The sequence below is a fragment of the Dipodomys merriami genome, unplaced genomic scaffold, assembly GCF_024711535.1.
Source record: "Dipodomys merriami isolate MVZ:Mamm:240054 unplaced genomic scaffold, mDipMer1.0.p SCAF_26, whole genome shotgun sequence".
NCBI classification, from domain to species: domain Eukaryota; kingdom Metazoa; phylum Chordata; class Mammalia; order Rodentia; family Heteromyidae; genus Dipodomys; species Dipodomys merriami.
Genome location: NW_027204048.1, coordinates 14,831,833 through 14,853,315, shown reverse-complemented (window position 1 = coordinate 14,853,315; position 21,483 = coordinate 14,831,833). Strand labels below are relative to the sequence as shown.

At 40.6% G+C, this 21,483-nt stretch overlaps 1 protein-coding gene across 5 annotated transcripts in view; it reads left to right on the top strand.

The window, feature by feature from the left end:
- Window positions 1-21,483, top strand: part of Cemip2 (cell migration inducing hyaluronidase 2) — a 75,046-nt gene that overhangs the window by 2,943 nt on the left and 50,620 nt on the right. For 4 of the 5 annotated variants that reach the window (XM_070035739.1, XM_070035738.1, XM_070035741.1 and 1 more), the window contains exons 2-4: window positions 12,406-12,748; window positions 17,170-17,310; window positions 17,827-18,388. In XM_070035739.1, coding sequence (XP_069891840.1) covers window positions 12,418-12,748; window positions 17,170-17,310; window positions 17,827-18,388 — 1,034 coding nt within the window. In that variant the 5' untranslated portion in view covers window positions 12,406-12,417. Of the gene's footprint in view, window positions 1-4,524; window positions 4,545-12,405; window positions 12,749-17,169; window positions 17,311-17,826; window positions 18,389-21,483 lie in introns of those variants that run through there. The other variant, XM_070035742.1, reaches the window with a different exon arrangement.

Below are 21,483 nucleotides of genomic sequence, written 5' to 3'. Positions count from 1 at the left end.
ACTCAGGAGGCTGCAATCTGAGGATTGAGGTTTGAAGCCAGCCCAGTCTGTGAGACTGATGGTCTGTGAGACTATCTCCAATAAACTACTCAGAAAAAGGCAGAGATGGCACTGTGGTTCAAGTGGTAAAGCGCTAGCCTTAAGCCAGAGAAGCTCAAGGACAGTGCCCAGGCCAAGAATTCAAGCCCCAGGACTGGCAAACGGAAGAGAGAGAGAGAGAGAGAGAGAGAGAGAGAGAGAGAGAGAGAGAGAGAGAGAGAGAGAGAGAGAGAGAGAGAGAGAGAGAGAGAGAGAGAGAGAGGGAGGAATACTCACTACCAAATTTGTGGATTGCAACTTACATTTGGCATGCTGTTGTAAATATCTGTGTTTTCAAATTCTTCAAAATACCTGTCACCTACTGTGTGCCAGCCATCTGCAAGAAATCTTAACACTTTTGCCTTCTGGAGAATTCTGTTGGTAGGGAGAGAGAGTGGAATGGAGTAAATGTCCCTGGGGAAGCCATGGGCCATGGTGGGTTCCATTTTCAAAGCTGAGTAATACATACTTTTTTTGTTGTTGGATTTATTAGTCAGGCCAGGAAGACAAGGAAAGCTCCCATAAACATGTGAGTGGTTGGGAAAAACCATTGTGCTTGCGATTCTCTAAGAAGCCAGAGGAGGAGTGGTAGAACAGTTTTTGTAAGAATTTATTCAGTGAGGCAAAATAGTGGGACCTGGAAACTGGTGTTTGGAGTTCCATTTCTTACCTGGGGGGCTGAGGCAGTCTGGGCTACAAGTCTCTCCTCCCCCTTACCCCTCCCCTCCTCAAGGAGGAAGAGGACAGCAAAGGTGGAGAAGTTGAGGGAAGAGAAAGAAGAGGAAGAACAGGAGAAAAAAAAGGGTAAAGAAGAGAAAGGCAGGGAAAAGCCCTTGGTTTGCATTTCTGAAACCGTGAAAATCACCCTTTCTAGTTTTCTCCACTTGTAGAGCCTGTAAGACAAGACTAAGAAAGGCTGTTCGCTCAATTACTGCAGCTGTTGTCTAGATGAAACTTGAATCTGTAAGCAATGCTTGCTTTATTCTCCCCCAAGAAATGGACTTAAGCTCATCGGACATTTTAATAAATTGCCTTTGATAGAGATCCAAACTCGAAAATTTAAAGCTGCCAAGTGAAATGTGAGGTTTTTTTTTTTCTTTTTGAGCAAGAAAAGGGCGATATGGATGTCAAATTGGTTTTCTGGACAATGCTACATACATACATACATAGGCTGAGTAAAAAATAAAATCAAACAATCAAGTTGAGACCCAGGGAGGCTAGCTAATTAGGTACGGTCATAATAAATGAATGGCTCAACAGGGACAAAAACGCCTTTGTCTTTATTTCCAGACAACATTTTCTTTTCCCCTGCTGATATAGTTTCACTGATCCAGTGGTTTGGTTAACAATATACTTATTTTAATGTTTTAATGGTCAAACTTTTGCAGTGGGTTGCATGAGAGTTTAAGGCAGCTTCTGTCTTTCCTTACATGATACTGTTTCATACATGATATGGCATATTCAGTGGGTGATGTTACTTGTAATAAGTTTCTATGAAATAAGGAACTTAGTGTAAAAATAATGTTAGTTTTACTTGCATTTTCCATAAACGGGACACATGCAAAATATTGTAGCAGTGTACATTTTTCTCCCCCACGGAATCAAGTTCCTGGAAGCATTATTCAGACTTGAGTTGTGAAACATAGAATAAAAAGCATACTACAAATAGTTCGCATGTTCTTGTGTTTCCCCTCTGCTTGCTTTGGGAAGCCTTTAATGTTGGTTGTCAGGAACTATGTTCAGTAAGTATTTTATTGCATTTCTAGAATGGGTGCTGGGAACACACAAGATAACTGTAACCGAGGGTCTTGATTAAAAATGTCCTTTAAAAAAGTGAAAAAGACTTGGAGATCATAATGACTGCCCCCCAACATGTTCGTGCTTTGATCTATGGAGCAAATCTGTATGACCCTAACCTTGCTACCAGATTTGTAACAACACACTGACTTTTGTTGGTTACGTAGTGACCAGTGGTAACCATTTTTTACAATTGTTGGATCAGGGTAAGTAAGAATTCTGTAGTATTTGGTAAGAATTTGATATTCTGGAAGGGGAAAAATTGGCTATGGAGAGATTGTAGCATTCCTAGCTGTAACATATTTAAAAAGTGGCTTTCATATCACTGGATGTGCTTTTGGGACCTTGTTGCCTGATTCAACTAAGACTGTCCATTGTGAGCCACTGAAAAAAATGACCATCCTTATTGATGCTGAGTTTGATGCCCTTTTCTGAAAACAATACAAATATCCTCCACAATGCTGATACCTCGGTCGATCAGGTCTTTCCCGAGCGAAGCATTGATTTTGTTACTGGAGTCTGCAAGCCTTGTGCTGTGTATGATCTCTGCTAATGGCCACTCACTTCCCTAAAGAATGATTTCAGATACTTTGAGATTTGAAAATTAATTATTAACATTTTAGGGATTAGCCAATGAGCACAGGGGAAAAAAATGCCTCAGTTCTGTTTCAGCAGGAATGAGACAGTGTGTGTGTGTGTGTGTGTGTGTGTGTGTGTGTGTGTGTGTGTGTGTGTGTGTGTGTGTGTTTAAAACAACAATGTTTTTTGTTTTTGTTGTTCCTTTGTTTTGAGACAGGATCTTGGTAGGTTTCCTGAGCTAGCCTTGAACTAGTGGTCCTCTTGCTTGTGATGGCTGGGATTCCAGGCATGGATACCATGCCTAACTCTCACATTTGATTATGGACAATTTACTACTTTTCCAGGAACCTGTGTTGTTTCACACCCTGTCTTGTTCATCCCATGCAACCCCTCTTCTCAACTGAAGAGTAGATAAGATCAGTTAGTGGGTAACTTTCCCCAGCTGTCTGGTTAGCACACCGTTTTAGCTTGACTTTTAAGTATTTCTTCTTGCTTCTTTTTTGAACTTGTGGCTCACCACACAGCCTGTTTGCCTGATTTGCTTTCAGCTCTCTCTGTTTAGTTACACTTACCAGTGTTGGGTAAGTGTTAGGTGGCTAGTCTTCCTTTTTGCTCTGGCATTCTGGAGTCTTGGTAGGCATCAAAGCCATTTCTGAGGAGGAGGATAGGATCCTTTTCCTGGGTCTTGCTTTCCTATCTCCTTGGCATAGGAGAAGATAAACTATGACTTGTATTTTGGCTTGAAACTCACCTGCTTGTGACATCCTGCTGGCCGGGCTTCCAAAGGAGAGGAAAGACTTCTTGAGTCTGCAGATTCTGCTGAGTTGGTCATTGTTGGACAGTGTGGTGTTGTTTTAGTAGGAGAGTTCAGTGGTAGATTTTAGTATAAACTCATGAATGGAACTTACCTGTAGTTGTTTGAGAGGGTGCCTTGGGTGGAGTAAATTTGAGATTGTAAACTCACAGAGGGTAGACAAATTCAGGCCCCTTAACCCAGATTCTTTGCCCTAGCACACACAAATAATGCCTTGACATGGGCCATTTCCCTCAGCTCCAGGCCTGGAGCCCTCCTGTCTCCATTGTTTAGCAGAGTCCTTGTCTCAGGAGATGCTGAAGAGAGTCACTTGTCCCAAGAGAACTTGTCTCTGGTTTTGAAGTGTTTTGTTCCCATCAGCTAACATTGTCTTATGGTTCTGTATGTATTACAGTTAAAAGATCTACTTTCGTGGGTAGATACTTGGCTTTAATGCTAGCTCATTGCAATTTGGTCATCTTATTGTTCATTTAGAATATTTCTTGGTTTGAAAGATAGCTTAACATATTCATCAAGCCAAGACTCTCAAGCCTATAATCATAGCTACTCAGGACACTTGAGATAGAAGGATATAAGCCAGAACAGACAAATTTGAGAGGTTCTTATCTCCATTTAACCAGCAAAATCTGGAAGTGGAGCTGTGGCTCAAGTGGTAGAGTGCCAGCTTTGAGCAAAAAAAGTAAGGCAAAGAGCATGAAGGCCTGAGTTCAAGCCCCAGGACCAGCATGTGCACACATGTGCACACACACGCAGTATATAAAAAATAGAACATGAGGAAAGATCTCTTTTTCAGGATCTATTTCTTCCCGTCATTGAATTTTAATGTGCGTCGGTTACTGGATGAGGACTTTAAGTGAGTCTACGCTCTTCACATCAGATACATCTCTATTGTGTGAGTTTCTCCCCCCTCCTGGCCATCCACATGGCTTTCTGTCCCTTTCTTCTGGAGAAGCATTTGCCAGCATTGCCGCTGGCACTCTGCGAAGAATGTAGCCCACAGGCAGGTCTGCCCTTTGCTGTAACCCTAATTAATTCAGCCTCCCTCAGGTCAGCCTCTGGCTTTGGTTCTTTCTTTTGAGGATCAGTGGCCAGGCTGACTGGCCGCCAGTGCAGCCATTGTGTGTCTCTGCACAACCGTCCGTCACTGTCAGCGCCTCTCAGTGTCTGGCCAACTGGTTTGGGAACCGGGGCAAAGCAGCAGAGGCTGGAAAGGGGAAAAAGAGGAAGGAGCTGAGAAATAAAAGCCCGGCAGACAGGAGCAGAGAACGGAGAGGAGGTAAAGTGAATGTTGCCTTCCTGGTCTTGGTGTCTAGATTGTCTCTTTTTTCCTCCTGTTTATCTCCTTGTTCAGTCAAAAGGCAACATGACAGAAACTTTTGATATGGGTCTCTTTGGCTTTTATTTGGGATTCATGAATGGACACAGCCCCCGTTCTACAAAACAGAATGAGACCTCTGATGGGGGTGATAGCAGAATGAGCTTTTAGGTATGAACAGAAATAATCGGGAGAAGTCGATTGGTCAATATGTGCATAAGGCAACTTGCTTGTTCCTGAGAAGAAGCAGGGGACAACTTTTATTATACTTCCTATTCTGATTGTAATCTGTTCTCAGGGAGAAAATGGTTTGTTTCTTCCTTAAAAGTTTCAGTTTGATTCTGTGGCATTTGAATTGAGTAAATCCATTTTGGTTTTGTTTGGATTTGTAAGAACTCACTCCAAAGAGATGCCACTCACAATTGTTTTAAAAGTTTTTTTTTCTTCTTCTATTCAGAGGCCTATATACTTTGCTCCCTTTTAATTTTTTTTTTTATTGTAGAAATACTGTACAGAGGTGTTACAGTTACATGAGTAAGGTAATCAGTCATTTCCTATTGAGCATTGTTACCTCTTTGTTTTTCTCCTACCATCCCTTCCCTCTCTACCTCTTCCCCTCCCTCTCCAAGTTTTAAAGTTCGTTTCTATTTTCTGCTGGTCGTGGGGCCTGAACTGTGGGTCTGGTGCTGTCCCTCAGCTCTTCAGCTCAAGGCTAGCGCTCTACCACTGGAGCCACAGTGCCGCTTCCGCCTTTTTCTGCTTACGTGGTGCTGAGGAATCGAACCCAGGGCCTCATGCACGCAAGGCAAGCACTCTACCACTGAGCTACCTTTTTTTTTTTTTTTTTTTTTTTTTTGGTTAAAGGGTGCCTTCTACAAAAAATGAGATGTAAGACTGAGTTGTACATGGCATCTAGTTTGGGGAGTATCATTCATTGGCTAAGCGGAGAGAACAGGTGTAGGAATACAAAATAATTCACGTTTCAGTCGCGTAGCCTTTCACTTCAGACAGGGGATTTATAATCAAGGACTATCAGCGAACGCTGCCTTGGGTTCAGTGGATAGCTTACAAAGGTGAAATTGGATCTATGTGACTAAACGAATTGCAATGGAGGCCAACTGTTTCTTCTTTCTTCCTCATGCACCAGAGCAATTACAGGTGATCATGACTCATACAGATTTTGAAAGTTGAAGGGAAAGCATCCAAAAGAATTTCAAGTGCAAGGTCTTAGTGGAGAGTGCTCTGTGTCCCCACAGTGTGAAGCTGTGTGCATGGGTCCAGGGCCATCCGTTCTTTGAGAGTTTGCTTACACACAATCACGTAGATTGCTGGTTGAAAATGAATTTCATTTTTCTAACCGTCTGTCTTTTCCCAAGCAGCTATATACACATCTGTGCTAAATTCCTGGCAGTGATTGTTTAAGGAAGATATATTTTATTCTGCACATGTATTACACATATTCCTCTAAACTACATATATATATATACATATATGTATATAAACACCCTAACCACTCTTTATTTAAAAAGAAATCTATATAGTGTTTAAGTATAGAATCTTCATGAGACTGTTAATCACACTTATCGACCATCATATTCTGAATATAAAATTAAATTAAATGAAATATTCAACACCTACCCTCAAAAACAAAACAAAAATCCCTGAAAGATCATCTTGTTCATGTTATTCTGCATTGTGACTTTCTCCCAAATATATGAAGTTGGGAATATGGACTGTTAGTTGAAAATGGAGCAACAGGTTTTATTGGGTCAGAAATACTGATAATTATGGTAAAATGTGTAATCTTTTCTCATGGTAATTCAGTTATACCTTTTTTTTCTGTCTTGTTTTACTTTTTGCTGGCTAGTGTTACTTCTTTAGGGTTCCTACTTACTATGTTATAAAATTTTCCCAAGATCTTAAAAAAGGAAAAGTTACTTTATGATTATTATTATTTTGTGTGTGCGCCAGTACTGAGGCTTGAACGTGAGGCCTTATGCCCTTGCCTGATCTTTTTGCTCAGCTCCACTTCTGTCTTCTTACTGGTTAATTGGAGATAAGAGTCTCTCAGATTTATTTGCTCCACCTGCCCTTCAACCATGATTGGTCAGATCTCAGCCTTTTGAGCAACTAAACTTACAAGTGTGAGCCACCCTTGTCTGGCTAGGAAAAGTTTGGTTAGCCACATTTTGACCAGTTGTAACTGGAATTCTTGGGAAGTTAAGAGTGTCATTTGTAGAATTGACAGGTACATTGGATATTGTTTTGAAATTTCTGTGCTTGATGAAAAAAAAAAAGAGCAAACTTGATTAGATCTTACTCGCTTCTTGGCTGTTCCTACTACCAACCTGAATTTTTCCATTGGAAAGTAAAAGGGCTCATTAAAACGTATACATGGGATTTGAAAGAACAGAAATGAATCAAAAGGATTCCATTTTCAGTAGGTGTTCCATATAAAGGGGCCAGTGTGTAGGTCTTGACACCGCGTTGGCTGTTTGGAGTTTGGAGACTGGTGATGTGACATGGAACAGGTGTCCTTGTTCCCCTTGTAAGTGACAGCACCTCTGGAAGCCAATTCAGCTTGCCTCTCAGCATCTCAGCAGTAGAGAGACTTTAAAAGAACTCTTCTCGTTCTGAGGTACTACTGTCTGTTTAGAAAGGACATTCCCTTTTATCACTGCTTTGGGGGCAGTTCTAGGATTGATGGGTGCTTGATCTATCACTCAACCATACCTCCAGCCCTTGATTGTGCCAGTTCTTTTTGAGATAGGGACTTGGATTTGTCTGATGATTTTTGTGGACCATGATTTACCCATTTTAGGTTTCTCATGATCACTTAGCTAGGATGACAGGCACACACCATCTTGCCCAGCTGGTAAGTCAGAAGGGACTTTGGGAACTTCCCAGCCCAGGTTGGCCTCAAACCACAAGCCTTCCAATCTCAGCCTCCTAGGTAGCTAGCATTACAGATGTGAGCTACTGGCTGAGTCTCCATCACAGCATTTCTTTGCCGTCAGTACACAGTATAATGTGTTCCTTTTCCCTTTGTCCTCTGTATTTCATAGTATGTGCTAAAATGATTGGGAAAGGCTTTCATTATCCAGGTATTTGCCATTCTTTATTTTAGAGTTTTTATGTGAAGGGTTTTATTGCAACTTTTACTCATCAGTTTAATTTCATATTAGAATTGTGTTTATCATAGATAATACAGTGATTTCTTTGCTTGAAGTAGTGTTTTTTTCTTCAAGAATCTTAAAGACCTTGAACTTTTGGTTAAAGTAATGTCTCCTCTTTTTCCTGTGAAAAGAGTTTTATATATAATACTGCATAGGGAGGTACTGAGAGGTGAAAAGAATGAAAATCATCTTTTCATAGTCTTGGTAAAATCTTTAATTACCCACTTTAACTACTTGCCTAAACTGCCTGTGTGAATTTTGAATTGTCTATTTGTTTGGTTTATAATCAAGCCTTTTGGGACACTACTTTTTACCCTCCAGTACATAAGTACTCACAAAATAATTCTCCCAAAGAATTTCAAAGTACTGTCTAAATTCATCGTGAAATTGCAGCTGTTTTCCACAGGTTTTAAAACATGAATTGAGATAAAAGTATGATTTCCCCCACATTTTGGATTATCTCCTTTATTTTAGGCACCAGCTCTAATAATAGCTCTTAAGGTAGATCAGAAAATGTCCATTGCAAGTACTACCTTAAAAAAAAACAACCCTAAACAACTTGTCATGCAAACGAACACACTGTATTAAAGTGAAATATTTATTCCTAATGAAATTACAGAGGTGGCAAATGCTTGCTGAGAGGGCTTGAAAGGCAGAGGAGAGGGCTGGTAATTCCCTCCTTTGTTTTCAGGATGCCAAGCCCAAACAAAAGCTACAAGTAATTGCTAATAAAATCTTTTCTCTACCTCTCCCCTGTAAGACCTACTACCATAACCCTCTCATGATAGCAAAAGCTCCCAATTATTTACTGAATGAATGAAATGTCTTTTCTTCCTCTGAGCCATTTAGACCCAGAAGTGGAAATCAGTAAAATTTTAAGTAACTGATTCAGAATGCTGTACTTAATGTAAACTCATCAGTGTAAAAAGAAATCTTAATGTGTTTATGTCTTATATTTTTAACGATTTTAGTTGCCGGCGATTTTTGCTTTGTTTGAGACTGATGTGATTTTGGGGGGTGACATTGATCGAGATGTATTGTACTCATAAATCAACATGCTGCATTGAAACTGAAACCCCTTTGTGCAACTACTTAAAGATAATTAGATATCAGATTGAGAAGATGCTTTTTAGTTTGTGGCAAGCTCCATCCGAGTTTTCTCATTAAGTTGCCATTTCTGTGACCTTCAGAACACAGATTATTCTCAGTGGATCGCTGACTCTGTTGAACATTGAACCTCTTATACTGCTTTGTGTTTGTGTGTGTGTGTGTGTGTGTGTGTGTGTGTGTGTGTGTGTGTGTGTGAGGGGGGAGGAGGAGGGTGAGTACGAGTACATCTGGTGACATTATCTCCTACTAAAGGGCTCTCTAGCTTGAGAAGTAATAACAGCCTTTCTCACCCTGAAACAATGAGGTATTGGATGATTGCAGCCGGGTACACAAAGGCTTCCCACTCTTTTCAGAGCTGATTATGGTAGCAGCGCCCCTCCCCTCCCGATGAGTCTGACACTCAGTAATATCTACTTCACTCCTTTCTTTGTTAATGGAAGAGCATAAAGCGGATCTTTGTTATACTCTGATTTGTTCCAGCAGGAAGTATCCATTATTTGGCTCAGCTTCTTGGCACCGGGAGCTGTTTCTTCAAGAGCACCTGAATGGTGTGCTTTTCTTTTGTTATGAAGTCTAAACTTCATCTAAATAATTATTTTTGTCCGCAAATGGAACCTGTAAACCATGGACATACTCTGTGTCTGCAGATTCCCCTTTTAAACTCTGTATCAATCCTTGATTAGATTTCATTTCTATTCCCATTTATTTTGGAGCCCTTGGGTCCTGGGAATGGAGCTTGTCTAATGACCCTTTTGTGCTTAATGGGTTTGTTGATAATCTCTATGACTAGAGTCTTGTTTATTGTTGGATGAGGACCGACTGGGAGATTCTGAGGGTATTGAATGAAGTCATATGCTCTAGTTTTTAAAGCCAGGGACCTAAGTGGAAGAAGTTGAGCATCAAGTTTCTGAAGCCATTGAGCACATCTCATTTACACTGAGCTCTGTCATAAAACACAGGGTGTGGCCAGCCAGCCCTTGCCCTCCCCCTGTCTCCTCCCCCTCTCCTCCCTACTTCTTCCTATCTTCCTTCCCTTTTTTCTTCTTCTTCTTTTCACAAATCAACAGTTAAATTAAAAAAAAAAACATTCTCATATGTGCTCTGTCTAAAAGCCATCAGAAAGGTTTAAGAAGAACTCGCTGTGTGGGTAGTGTCAGTTTTTCTTAGCTAAAAAAGGATTCCCAGATAAAAAGGAATCGTGTTTTCTGAGTGAGCTTCTGCAGGAAGGATTCCTGAGGCGATTAACGCCCTGGCTGCTTCCAGCCAGTTCTGTAAAACACATTCTTTGAAGTCACCGCCTCCCTATTGTTTGGAAAGACAGGGGAGTGAAACTAGTTAGAGCCCCTAGAACAAGATCGGTCTTTAGAGTTAAGAACCTGGGTTTAAATTCTGGGTCTGTGCACTGTCTGAAGTGTGAGAAAGTTTTCTTAACCTTTCCAGGCCTCAGTATTTCTCACCGGCCAAATGGGTTTGATGGTCCCTATTTCAGATTTTGTTGGATTGAAAATGTTAAATTGGTCAATAACATAGGCGTTAAGGATAGTACTAGCAGTAAGTGCATTGAAAACAAAGATCATTTGAGGGCTGGGAATGTGGCTTAGTGGTTGAGTGCTTGCCTAGCATGCGCCAGGCCCTGGGTTCAATTCCTTGGCACCACATAAACACACACACAATAAATCACTTGCAACATTGTATTTTGATACTTAACTGTTTTTTCAACTTTTTAGGATCTTAAGAGATAAGATCCACTTCAAACTTTTACACTAAGTGTATTCAGAACCTATAATTAAATGACAGCCTAAATAGAAAATTGTAAATTGCTTGGCCATAAGATAAATCTAGTGAGCTTCAGCACTCTGATGTGAATTTGTATCTCTTGAGAGCTTTTCCATGTCTACCCTATGATCCTCATGTGACACATGGACTTGTCATCTTGAAGATACACAGAGTGTCATGTCATTGAGATACTCAATGTGACTATTGTTTCAAAGTCACCAAGGTAGAGCCCTCTCTGTACCAATTGAGCCAGAAACCCAGGGACAAAGAGCCCAGGATTCTACCTTTGGGACAATGCTTAGCAATTCTTAGTTGAACTAAAAATCGAGAACGTTGGCACATTTTATTTATTTGGGAGGACATTTTAAAAAATATCACTGCTTGGATTTCAGGTTTCTCTTCCTTATTTATTAATTTTGAGGTATGTCTTGCACTAGCAGGTGATTATATTCTGGTTGTGAGGTGGAGAAAGCATTGTGGTAGAAGGCAGTGAACGGAGTGACTGGCAGTTTATTTTATCAAGGGTGTAAACTGCAGATTTGGTGTTTTCTTTCCTTTTTTGTTGGTTGTGGGGCTTGGATGCCATCCCTGAGCTTTTGTGCTCAAGGCTAGCACTCTACTGCTTTGAGCCACAGCTCCATTTCTGGTTTTCTGTTGGTTAATTGGGGATAAGTGTCTCATGGACTGTCTTGCTCTGAGCTGCCTTTGTAATATCATCAAAAAAAAAAAAAAAAAAAGCATTTGAGGACACACTGAGGTAGAGACCAATACAGTTTTATTAGTAAAGCAAAGGGAAGATATGTAAAATACAGCTCAGATGTGGGTAGGAGCGTATCTGTTAACAAATGCAACGAGTACTTTAATATCCACAGTTCTCTGTAGTGAAAAATGTCGATTGGGGTTTAGCTCAAAGCCAGTTTAGGGTAAGTACTTGCCTTTATTCTGACACCTGGTATGTTTTATATATGATGTTATTTTTGTTGTTACACTGGTTCCCTAGACTTTGTGGTTGGCCTGCTAATAAACTGGATGTCTAGATTTTCTTTCAAACAAAGGATGGATTCTGCCACTTTATTTGTGGCATATTTGTAACATCTAATATATATTTAAAACACGTTTGGTGCCCCAAAAGAGTCCCTTTCCCAGGTCAGTGTACGTTTTGTTTTGTCAGATTTCCTTGCCTAGTCCCCAAGTATTTTAATCAAGTAACCAAGTGAATAAAGTCAGAAGGAACTCTCTTTTGATTTTCTTTTTCCTTTTTGTTTTTACTAAATGTTGTAGGCTATGGGAAATGGAAAGCCTAAGCATGAAGTGCTTATATACGTTCAGTCAAGCCATCTGTTAACACAGTCCTTGTTTCTAAATACCTGGTTGCAGTTTGCTGTGCCTCATTTTCCCTGATCTATCTTCCCTCAACTGCAATTAAAAAAAATACATGCTAGCCAGGAGGCAGTGAAGGCTCATGCTTATAACCTTAGCTGCTCAGGAGGCTGAGATCTGAGGATTGTAGTTCAAAGCCCGCCTGAGCAGACAAGTCCTGGAGACTTTTCTCTCTAATTAACCAGCAAAAAAGCTGGAAGTGGCAGTGTGGCTCAAAGGATAGAGCGCCAGCCGTGAGAGAAGAAGTCAAGTGAGACTTCAGGATCTGAGTTCATGCCCCTGTAACGGCACCAACAAACAAAGAAACAAACAAAATAGCTTTAAAGCCATTACAATGTACCTTTTCAGAACCTTGTTCGCTTTGTGTTTTTCTTCTGCAGTGACGGAGTATCATGTATGCCACTGGTTCCAGGGGGCATTCCCCAGCTTTCCTGCAACCTCAGAACGGAAGCAGTCATCGCTCACCTGGTTATGTCCCCGGGAAAGTGGTCCCCCTGCGCCCCCCACCCCCTCCAAAGAGCCAGGCTTCAGCCAAATTTACCTCCATTCGACAAGAAGCCCGGGCCAGCTTTGCTTTTTTGCCCGAAGAGCAGCAAACACAGAGGGAGAGCCGGAAGCGCAAGAGACACAAGAATACCTTCATTTGCTTTGCTATAACTAGTTTTTCCTTTTTTGTTGCACTTGCAGTAATTTTAGGAATATCCTCAAAATATGCTCCAGATGGTAAGTGTGTGTGTGTCTGTGTGTGTGTGTGTGTTCACACATATGCACAGCATGTATTCCAAATGAAGAGGAAAGAGGAAGAGATAGAATAACGTTTAAAAACGTTCAAGAACTCCATTGGAAATGATAAAATCAAAGTTTTTCACGTTCTTTCTATTCTTCCTATTCTTCCTTGCTGCTCTTGGAGTTCTTACTGCATCTCCTTTGGAAATGGTCATAAAAATCTTTACTAAATTCTTATGACAGCATAATTCATTCTTTAAGATAGGTGTGATTTTTGGACTGCCAACGTGTCATAAGACAGTCATAAGCTAGATTTGAGTTTTTAAAAATAAGCGACTTGGATGGGAAGGGGAAACAGGAGGAGGCTGCAATGCTTGATGGGAAATGTACGCATTATCCTGCCCATGTAATTGTAACCCCTCTGTACAGTATGTTCACAAAAAAATTAAATTAAATTAAAAAAAAAAAGAAATGTACTCATTATCTTGCCCATGTAATTGTAACCCCACTATACAGTATTTTCACAATTTTTTAAAAAAAGCAACTAAAAATACCAATATTGGTGTTTTGTGGTAAGTAACAGGCTCAGTGGACAATTCCAAAAGAAGGGTTTTGTGTGACACTGTGTTTCCTTGAAGGAAAACTGCCACTGGATGTGTAAATTCTGGTACATTTGTCTCAAAATCATCCATTACTTCATATTTAAGTACTGTGTAGGAGGTTCCAATGAACTTTGCTTGTCCTGGAAGTGTATCAGCATGGTAATACATTTACTTTGAATGTGTTTAATGAAGTGTATTGCCAGGTAGCTTTAATATAATACCAATAAAAATTGGTTCATAAGAGAATCCCATGTATATGTCTAAAAATCAGAGGCAGGTTCATGTTGGAGCCAATGAAACCTGTCATCATCTTCTCTTCTTCCTTTTTCTCCCTGTCTTCTTGTCCTTTTGTCCTCGATTCTCCTCCTCTTCCTCTTTTTCCTCTCTTCTCTCTCTCTTTTTTTTTTTCTGATTACTCTTAGTTTTTACAAATCTACCACAGATTCTTTTTAGAATCTTAGAAGTCTTTGTACATGGATATAACAGGAGAGGGATTTACCATTTCTAATACTTACAGATGTTATTTTATCTAGTTACATTGGGTGCTGGAGATAATTCATAAATTTTAAGGTTGGCAGGTATAGCAATACTTCTAAGAGAATAGACCAGAAATAAGAGATGTTCTTTTTATTTTATTTATTTTTTTTTTGTGTGAACATACTGTACAGAGGGTTTACAATTACATGGGCAGGATAATGCGTACATTTCTTATCAAGCATTGCAGCCTCCTCCTTTGTTTACTCTTCACATCCCTTCCCAGCCTCCCCCCCACCCCCCCCACCCAATCCTCCCCCAAGAGATGTTCTTATCAAGATCTTTTTTTGGGGGGTCGGTCATGGGGCTTGAACTCTGGGCATGGGCACTGTCCCTGCACTCTTCAGCTCAAGGCGAGCACTCTACCACTTGAGCCACTGCACCACTTCCAGTTTTCTGGTGGTTAATTGGAGATAAGAGTCTCATGGACTTTCCTGCCTGGGCTGGCTTTGAACCACGATCCTCAGATCTCAGCCTCCTGAGTAGCTAGGATGACAGGCATGAGCCACCGGTACCCAGGTTCAAGATCTTTTTTGATCAAGCCATTACATTGAATTTTGAATTCCTTATGTTGATTTCCATTGCATGTAGTGTTGATTTCCTCTGTCCTTCTCCAGTGGAATAAGGAGGTTCCTTGTTGTTTCCTCATCCCTCCCCAGTACTCTGTAATAAGAGGATGCTAGATTAGTAGAAATCATAGCTGAAATCTGTGGCTTTCCATTGCATTTTCCCATTTCATCTAAGACATTGAATTTCTGATGTGGTGCCATGAATCAGTATTCTTCAAGTTAACATTATGGCAATATAAATGCAGGCTCAATGGAAAGATGTAGAATACAGAACTATTTCAGAGTCAGCCTTGTTGTGGTTTTTATAGTTCAAATGCGCTTCTTGCTTTATAACTGGGTAGCTGGCGTGGTGGGGCTGGCTGAAGGATTTTTCTGTCTTTCTGCACACCACATATCACTCATTAATTACATCTTTCTGGAAGGAAGCAGACTGAAATTTTTGGCAATTGTTCTAATGAAGTCTTCTCCTGGGAAATAGTTCTAAACAATTAAGAGGAATTATGAAACTACTACAGTTGGCTCCAGACCTCAAAATCCAGATTCCCTTCTTTGTCACTGAGCATAATACTTGTGACATGGGCATTCATTCTCTTCTTATATAATACCATGGAGATTCCAGATGGATGTTTTATGGGAGTAGAGGGAGGCAGACAAACAAAGTTAAAAAACAATCCTTGGTCAGAAAAGTTCAAGATGCTTCTTACTTTTTTGATGGAAGAAACTTGGAAGGGCAGTTTTTACATTTATTTATTTGTTTGTTTGTTTATTTTTCAGTGTTGATAGTTGAAAATCAGTACTCCTGGCTTGCTAGGCAAGTTTCCTATCACTGAACTACATTGTCAGCCCCAAGGTTTTTTTTTTTTTTAAAATATAATAGAGTGATCATAGATTTATCTGAAGAATTAAATCTTGAAGATGAACCTCCGGAAGTGGCGCTGTAGCTCAAGTGGTAGAGCGCTCTCCTTGAGCTGAAGAGCTGAGGGCCAGCGCCCAGGCCCAGAGTTCAAGCCCCATGGCCGACAAAAAAAAAAAAAAAAAAGAAGATGAACCTCCATGAGAAAAAAAAATCTATGAAATAATTGCTAAGGACTTAGTAGTGAGACTGATGTGAACTGTCTAGTTCTTATCATGTCTAAATGAACGCATAAGCATGGGCAACATGAGTGTGTAGAACTAGGAAAGTTTTGTAATTGGGATTCTACAAGATCAAAGTGACGAAAGAGAATTTTCATTTCTTCTATGGAGACATCTTTGTGCTACATCTAGCCTCTATACTTTCTTCATACTGGTCTCCAACGTGGACTTTCTATCTTAACCAAAGGAATTTCTTCTGCTGGTTCTCAACTACACCAGCTCTTTCCCTATTAAAGCACAGGTGACTTATTCTTTTAACTTGAGTGACCCAATTAATTTGGATGGAAGGAAATACTTGTGTTTCTTGTATTATTTTATCTTCTTTATGTTTTTCTTACCGAAACATTATCCATTCTTTTGAGGTCTCAGTCTGATGTCATCTATTCCATGAACTTGTCTTGTTTACTCTAGCCCCATCCTTTGTCAGAGTTTGTTTGTAATTGCCACATTGTTTAACATTCATGTATGTCATACATAATGTACCAATTGATCTTCAATAAATACTTGGTTATTAATCAAGATTGAAAGTGTGATTTCCCCCCTCCTGCCTAATTCTGGCAGAGACTAAGGATTTCATGCATCTGTCCCTATGATTTAATTATCACCTGTTCAAGAAGCAAATTCTATTTCTAGTAAATGAACACTGCAAGTAGGAACCTCATTTCTTAAAGATGGAACTTTTATATCACTCAGCTTGCTAGGTAATCTTGGGTCTGGCTTCTCTAAACTATAATTTCCTCATCTCTGAAAATGAGAAGTCATGACTTTGGCCTCTTTTCTGTAACAGTTTTGTTGGGAAAGTGAACATGAGTGCAAAGTGGTTGGGTTCTTGTCACTTTGCGATTCCTGTGCACAGAAATTTGTGATAGCTAATATATTATTTAGCTATTTCTGTTTATTTACTGATATTTATATATAGACATATTCACATTATCATCTATAGATCTCTCTCTCTCTCTCTCTCTCTCTTCAATTTTGGCAATACTGAGGATTGAACTTAGGGCCTTAGATAATCTTCTACCACTGAGCTCCAAACTCAGCCCTTTCTTTGCTTTTCTAAAATAACTTTCTAGTATGAGTCCAAGAGCAAGCCAGGGTTTTGCGTTTTGGTTGTTGGTGTATTTCCAGAGTAAATGGTTCAGGGAAAGGGGAACTCCTTGTGAAGAATCTGAACTCTAGTCAAGCATCTGAGTTTTATAGTAACACTTTTAAAAAATGTTAGCTTTGGGGGCTGGGAAGGTGGCTCAGTGGTAGAGTGCTTGCCTTGCATGCCTGAGGCCTGGGTTCGATTCCTCAGCACCACATAAGCAAAAAGAAAAAGCCAGAAGTGGTGCTGTGGCTCAAGTGGTAGAGCGCTAGCCTTGAGCTGAAGAGCTGAGGGACAGCGCCCAGGCCCAGAGTTCAGGCCCCACGACCGGACCCCCAAAAAAAATGTTAGCTTTGGGAAGGGTGAAATCTTACCTTAGTGGCGGGAAGTGGAGATAGGTGAACACCTTACTGGAAGACCTATATTCAATGAGGATAATGCTTGCATTTGACTTAGGCTATTCTTACATATGAGTGTTGTGTTGTTTTATAGAGAATTGCCCAGATCAAAATCCCCATCTCAGGAACTGGGATCCTGGACAAGATCCTGCAAAGCAAGTTGTCATCAAGGAGGGAGATAATTTCCGTCTGACCTCAGATGCCACAGTGAATTCTATAGTCATTCAGGATGGAGGTGGGTTATGGTCTCTGCCTATGGGAAGGGCAGAGCTGCTCTGTACGGTGGGGGATTGTGGGGGATTTTGGCTATTCTTCATGTGGAAAACTGTTCATAGGCTGAATGCCTTTTAGGATGTGTAGTCGAATGATAGAAATGTGTTTAGTTGCCTCACATAACCCATAGAATTCAAGCACTATGAGGGCCTTAGAAATCACAGACAAGGAAGTTGCTTATAGACAAAGAAATAAGGGAGCTGCTGTAAAGCTGAATTTTTGTTACAACATGGATTACCATAATTTCAAAAGGATTTACCCCTAAAGTGAGTGGATTCGAATTCATACTCCTGGACATTTCCAATAGGTTGCTATATAAACTCTTCATTTCTTCTTCATTCACTTCAGACCCTTAGTAAAAATTTCCCAACTTATTTAATGGAAGTGTATTTTTTTTCCTTCATAAAGTAAACTGTATTTTTCTGCCATTTAGAATAGTGTTTTGCAGATTGGTTTCCATGAGTCCTTTTCTTTGCAGGACTGCTTGTCTTTGGAGATGATAAAGATGGATCCGGAAATATTACTTTGAGGACTCGTTACATCCTGATCCAGGATGGTGGAGCGCTTCATATTGGAGCAGAAAAATGCCGCTATAAATCCCAGGCGACAATTACCTTGTACGGAAAGTCAGATGATGGGGAAAGTATGCCAACGTTTGGCAAAAAGTTCATTGGTGTGGAAGCAGGTGGGTCCCTGGAGTTGCACGGAGCACGGAAGACCTCGTGGACATTGTTGGCGAGAACTCTACCTGCCTCTGGCCTACCCTTTGGGTCCTACACCTTCGAAAAGGACTTCTCCCGGGGCCTCAACGTGAGGGTCATTGATCAAGATACCGCCAAAATTCTGGAAAGTGTGAAGTTCGATACCCACGAATACCAAAACGAGAGTAGGCGGCTGCAGGAATTCCTAAGGGTTCAAGATCCAGGTCGGATCGTGGCCATCGCTGTGGGAGATTCAGCAGTCAAGAGCCTCTTACAAGGAACTATCCAGATGATCCAGGAGCGGCTGGGAAGTACACTGATTCAAGGACTTGGCTATCGGTAGGCGTGACTTGTCCTTTCTCCTCCCAGTTCTGTGTTTAGTGTAAGAGGAATCTGGCCATTCCCATGGGTGGGTCCAAGTCAGTTTGCCTCTGAAGAGACTTGCTCTGTTCGTTACTTCCTAAAGATAATGAAACTCTGGGCTCATTGAACTTGGCCTGCTGGAGGGGAAAGGTTAAGGCAGCATCCCATCTTACAATCCATCTTAAAAGTCTAAAAGGGAGGGAATAGCACCGTTCTTTTTTTTTTTCTTTCTTTTGGTATCCTTTTCCAGCAAATCTGAATCCATCTGTTTGATTGGCTCAATTGTGTAGAGGGAAGCAGAAAGTTGGCATGCTTAATTAAATTCATCCAGCTAGTAGAATACATTTCTACTCTTTGTGGTTCTTACGTGAACTTACTGAGAAACCACGATTTCCTGAAGGGTGGGGAAATAGCTTGCTTAACATTTAATAGGAAAAAAAAACCAAAAACCCTATTCCCAAACAGAAGTTTAAATTTTGCTGAATGTTCTTAAATGGGAAATATCTGTGGTGAGTAACGCACATACTGACATACCACTAGTTAGTTTTTCCATTGATAGCTATCAGATGGAATACTATCTGTAGAAATTCTAGGAGAAAAAAATTAATGAAGGAAAAGAGTATAATAAAAATGCCTTTTGCTCACTTTTTATTTAGAAGATGCCAAGTGTTGGACATCTGTTGGTTTTTGGGAAAACAGAGACCTACACAGATGATCATACGATGAGACACTTGGTGAAGCTGAAGGAGTTAATGGAGATAGGACAGAAACCTGAGTTCTGGAGGAACTTCTGGAACTGTGCTATGTAGACAGCATAGAAGGAGGGCTGTCTAGACTCAGAGCACATCATGAAAAAACCCTCAAGGTTTAAGTGTGTGTGTGTGTGTGTGTGTGTGTGTGTGTGTGTGTGTGTGTGTGTGTGTGTGTGTGTGTGTGTGTGTGTGTGTGTGTGTAAATATATGATCTAGAGGATAGTGATTCAAAGTCAGTCCATGTGGAAAGTTCCACAAGAATCCATCTGCAGAATAACCAGTAATAACTAGATTGGAAGCGTGGCTCAAGTGGTCGAACAAGTTAAATGAATATGAGGCCCCGAATTCAAACTCTACTACTGAAAAAACGAAAGACAAGATGTTCATTTACCACCTTTATTTTCTAGATCCAGGAATGGAAGCCGGGTCTTTTCAAAGTTAGATGGCTATTGTCTTAGTCTATTTTCTCAAAAGCCAATCTTTAGAGATATATATATTAGCTTCCTCAAAATGCTCTGAGACAATCCACTTGTAAGGAGTAAAGATTTATTTTGGCTTATGGCCTCAGCGTTTCCAGTGTCTGATCACTTGGCTTTGTTGGGTTGGGTCTGTGGCAAAGCAGAACATCATGGCAAAGAGTAAGTAGGTGGCAGAACTGAGCGGCTCATCTCATGATGGCCAGGAGAGAGAGAGAGAGAGAGAGAGAGAGAGAGAGAGAGAGGGAGGGAGAGAGAGAGAGAGAGAGGGAGGGAGGGAGGGAGGGAGGGAGGGAGGGAGAAAAAGAGAGAATGTGTCCTTCAAGATCACAGCTTCCATGACCTAATAGGCCCCTCATTCACTTTCAAATACTTTCCAGATGTGCCATGATCTGGGGACCAAACCTTCAGCACATAAGCTTTTGGGGGACATTTAAGGTCCAAACTCTGTGTCGTAATGCTCAGGAATTACAGCTTCTGTTCCTTCATGCCATCCTTGTTTGTAGATTAGCATCATCCCTAGCTGTGCCTATTTTGATTGGTTACACTCTGTACTAAATTGGTTTTGAAAAAATCTCTTTAAAATAGTGCTGTAGGATCCTACCTACCTATTCAGGAGGCTGAGATCTGGGGATATAAACTTGAAGCCCGTTCAAGCAGGAAAATCTGTGAGACTCTTTTCTCCAGTTAACTACCCCAAAGCCAGAAGTGGAAGTGTAGCTCAAGTGCTAGAGTGCTAGTCTTAGGCAGAAAAGCTTAGGGACGGCACCCAGGCTCTGAGTTCCAGTTTGAGGACTGGAGTGTGTTTGTGTGAGCACACATATAAACACACAGACATGCATGTGCAGACACAATAAGTGCTGATGTGATAGAAGAATTCGAACTGTGGTCTTTCACCCATGGTCTAGTACATCAACATCATCTGCAGTGTACAGAAACACTGACTCCTTTGAAGATAATGTTCCAGTGCATGGGATTTTTTTTCCCTTGTGGAGGAGTGTTGTGGAGATAATGTGACAGAGTGGAGCATTGTTTAGCTGCCTGTGCATTTCTGGTAAATAAAGGAAAGCCTGTGACATTCTTCCTCTCCCTCCTTCTCAAATAGGAGATAATAACTCCAGACTTTATTTACTTGACTCTTTCTGCAGTATCATGGAATATAAATAGACCTCTGAAACTAAAGCATAGTTAATCCACACAAGGGCAGCTGCAGAATTTATGAGGGTGTAGGCATGCGTCGGTTAACTTTTATCTGAATATGCAGCCATCTGTTTGGCATAGATTACATGTGGCATTTCTGAAGAAGGAAGTTCACATTTTTCTTTTCATGTTTTGAACCAGGGAAGCTTAAGGCAAATTTTCTGACTCTTTGTTAATGTCTTCTTTTTCTTTGCCTGATATTGGCCACAAGCTTGAGCAAGTTTCTCCGATAGTTAAGATTACAGAACCAAAATGGCATTTACATCTGCATTGCTTTCAGTAGATAATGACATGTACAATTGAAAGTAGGTTGGAAAGTGTGATTCTGCGGCTTTGAGAATGTTGAGAAACTATTAAAGAATGAGGTTGGGATATTGATGGAGATACTGGGATATTGAATTTGGAGATAGCCTTTGGCAGTAATGCCATTTTCATGATGTTAATCCTCCCAATCCAGGAACAACAGAATGGTGAGACAAGGACCAATGCAACAGCGATATACACAAGACAATATTTTGGAAATGATCTATACAACTGGGGGGGGGAATAGGAGAAAAATGAGGGAAGGGGTAAAAAGTATGACAAGAAATGTACTTACTACCTTACTTATGTAACGGTAACCCCTCTGTACATTACCTTGGCA